Source organism: Bison bison, unplaced genomic scaffold (genome assembly GCF_000754665.1).
Source record: "Bison bison bison isolate TAMUID 2011002044 unplaced genomic scaffold, Bison_UMD1.0 scf7180017853454, whole genome shotgun sequence".
Taxonomy (NCBI): domain Eukaryota; kingdom Metazoa; phylum Chordata; class Mammalia; order Artiodactyla; family Bovidae; genus Bison; species Bison bison.
The window spans coordinates 26,365-29,619 of NW_011484027.1; the positions used below are offsets into that span (position 1 = coordinate 26,365).

A 3,255-nucleotide genomic window follows, 5' to 3' on the forward strand; every position below is an offset into this window, starting at 1 on the left:
ACCCAGGCAACTCCTCACTCATACCCTGTCTCCCCCCACCCCCTGCAGAAAGCACCCAGCCGCCATGTCGGACGAGGAAGTGTGAGTATCCGCCAGCTTCAAGACCCCCTCGTGAGGCCTCCTCAGAGGCCAGAGGAGACCCCCCCTCCCTGCAAAGAACTGACCCCTCACCACTCCCCTTCTCCCCACAGCGAGCACGTGGAGGGTAAGTGTGGACGCCAGACTCTCTCTGCATCGGCTCTAAACAGAAAGCCGAGGTGGGACGGGGCTCTCCACCTGCACCCAGCGCCTGGCCCGGGGAGCCCCCCGGAAGCCGCGGGCATGTGGATGCCCCTCTGCAAGCAGGCCCCCACCCCTGCCCCTGCACCTCTTTTCAGAGGACAGATCCCCAGCCCATGGACACCCTGCCCCGTGACACCCTGCTTGCAGAGGGGAGACCGCGCTCCCACTGCAGGACCAGGCCTTCGAGGCTCAGAGCCCTGCCCACGAGCCTCTGCGTCTTCGCGGTCCTCCCCTGACAGGGGGCGAAGGGCAGGCTGGCCCCCGCCTCTGTCCAGGCTGGCCCCCCGCCCTCTAACCGCTTCCTCTCCTTTGTTCTACCCCCTTGCAGAAGAGTACGAGGAGGAAGGTAACAGAGGTGACCCCCAGGCGCCCTCGCACCCCAGGCCCCCGCCCAGCTCACCCATTAACCGCCCACCTCCGTGGTCATTAATCCCCACCTCCTGCACCCCTAACAGCCGCCTCTTCCCTCCACTGAGAGGCGGGCGTTAATTGTTCATTAATACTCCTGCATTATTATGTATCACTTATACGTAATAATCTCACGGTAGCCCTGGTGTGTGAGGTTAGCTGGGATTTGGTCATGAAGACACTAACAGCAAGCCTGGTGTGCGCCCACCTGCCTCTCGCTCTGCCTCTCTGTGTCTCTCTGTCTCTCTGTCCCTGTCTCTCCCAGCTCTCCCCCTCTCCCTCCCTCTGGGAATGGGGACCCCAGGTGGGTCAGGAGGCCCCTCCCGGTGGGTCGAGCCCCTGCAGGCGGGGAGCCCAGCCCCGGGAAGAGTGTGCGGGGTGGTCCGCAGGCCCGACGGGCACCCCTGGGCCTTGCTCTGCCGCGACCAGGCTCTCTCGAGCTCCGTTGGGCCGGCTCTCCTGTGGGGTGTTCTGAGCGCTGGGTTTTGAAACTATTTTGAAAACACTTGGCTACCCTAACAACACGAGCAAAACTCTTCTTTTTTCTGCTGAAAAGGTGGAGAGACTTCTTTCTGAGAGGGAACCACAGTCCCGGGCGGTGCCCTCCCAGGGGAAGTCGATGGGTCGTGTGGGCAGGTCCCCCAAGTGGGCTTCTCCAGTGCCTGCCTCTGCCGCCCGCCGCCGGGCCCCCTGAGGATGCCAGCCCACACCCGTCTGGGTTTTCCCCTAACACCTGTCCCCACCTCTGGGACCTTCAGGGTCCGTTACTTAGCGAAACCCTCCGGAGTACAGACACCTCAGTCCAGCACCCGCTCCCCAAGGAAAGGGGAGGGCGGGACCCCCGGGCCCCGGAGCAGGCTGCGCTGCAGAGGCCCTGCGGGCCTGCGATGTCTGCCAGCCTCTCTGGTGCCTGGAGCGCCCACTGCCCGCGATCCCCCTCCCTGGGGCTCCTCCCTTCCCGGCCGCCCCGTGCTTGGCCCCTAACGACTGTCTCATTCCCTCTCTCCCTTCTGCTCCCTTTGGTTCCCACTGCAGAAGAGGCCCACGAGGAAGGTAAGTGGGGTCCAAGACCCCGGCCCCCAGCCGCCCGCCAACCTTCTGTCCCGTGACCCCGCGCGCCCCACCCTCTAAGGGCGTGCAGTGCGCTCCCGGCCTAACCTCCCCTCTCTCCTTCCACCCCTGCACACCCAGCGCCCCCCCCACCTGCAGAAGTCCCTGAGGTCCACGAGGAAGGTACGTGGACGCAGGACTTCTGGGCCCCATGTGGGGCCCAGGGCTGGCTGTGGCACAGCAGGCCGGGGAGGGGGCGGTGAGGTGCCAGCCAGCCAAGGGGCCCCCACATGTGGCCCCCACGTAACCCACTAACCACGGCCAATGCTTGACCAGAGTGGGCCGGCCTCCCGAAGGGCCAGCACTGACCCCCCGACATGGGCCCAGGCGCCCCCTAGCCCAGGAAGGGTGGGTCAGTGAGGAGACCGCTGGACCAAATGAGGCCTAGCTGTCCCGGGGGCATCCCTGAGGCCTGCCTCCTGCCCCAAGCTGGGTACCTGAGAGTCCTCGGCACCTGACCCCTCCACGGGGGTCTCGGGGCAGCCCAGGGCGATGGTGGAAAAGCCCCTGCAGTCTGTGCCCCCAGCCAGGCAGCAGTGCCCCGCACGGGCCCCCTCTAGCCTGCCCCAGGGAGCTCCCTCCCGGGTCAGGGGCGGGACTGGGGAGTGGGAGGGTTGGGAACCCTGGGGTTGGCGCAGCAGTCAGGGCAGCTGAGAGCTGGTACCCAACACTCAGGCTCCTCCGTGGGCACAGAGAGAAAAGGCAATGGGTGCCCCGGCCTTGGGCCGGTAGGAAGCTTCCCTTCCAGGCCCTGGGGGGCCACCCTCCAGGCCACAGCCCTGCGCCCATGGAAGTCCTCGGGGGCCTGAAGGAGGTGGGAAGTGGCGCGGGGCGGGGTGGCCAAGCGAGGCAGGACCCCAGTGGCCCCTCAAGCAACAGGCGTGCCCTGAGATAAGCGAAGCCTGGGGGCAGGCAGGGACAGGACGGGGGGGCGCTGCCCCGGCCAACATTGACCTTGTCTCGCTCACTCCCCGCACGCTCCCCACCCCCGGGCCTCGGCCACTGACCCTCCCGTGGCGACCGGCTGTTTCCATTAACCCGGGATCCTTTCTCCTTTGACCTCTGACCCACGCGTTGCCTCTTGTTCCATGGCCCTCCTTAGTCCATGAAGTTCATGAACCAGGTATGTGCCATGACTTCAGTCCCGTGTGGGTGCGTGTGCACACGGGGTGTGTGTGGGTGTGAGCCGCAGCCTGGCCGACACGGAACAAGAGGGGCCACATAACCCACTCACCTGCTTGCCCACCACCCGCCCTCAGGCCTCTGCCTGAGGTTCACAGTGGTTCTCTCTCCCCCTCCCCACCCCCCCGGTGCTGCTTCTACAGAGGAAGTCCAAGAAGGTACGCTCGCTCCCCATCCCCTGCTGAGGCCTGAGCACCCCTGCGCCTGCCTGACCCTCCCCGCTGCCGTCCGGAGGGCTGGGGCCTGGTGGGACGCTTAGGCCAGGGATGGGGA

General features: G+C 66.2%; 1 protein-coding gene across 1 annotated transcript in view; it reads left to right on the forward strand.

Moving 5' to 3' along the window:
• Positions 1–3,255, forward strand: part of LOC104999184 (troponin T, fast skeletal muscle-like) — a 16,338-nt gene that overhangs the window by 3,191 nt on the left and 9,892 nt on the right. The window contains exons 2-8 of the mRNA XM_010854696.1: positions 49–81; positions 192–205; positions 611–628; positions 1,726–1,743; positions 1,882–1,923; positions 2,903–2,923; positions 3,126–3,140. Coding sequence (XP_010852998.1) covers positions 49–81; positions 192–205; positions 611–628; positions 1,726–1,743; positions 1,882–1,923; positions 2,903–2,923; positions 3,126–3,140 — 161 coding nt within the window. The remainder of the gene's footprint in view (positions 1–48; positions 82–191; positions 206–610; positions 629–1,725; positions 1,744–1,881; positions 1,924–2,902; positions 2,924–3,125; positions 3,141–3,255) is intronic.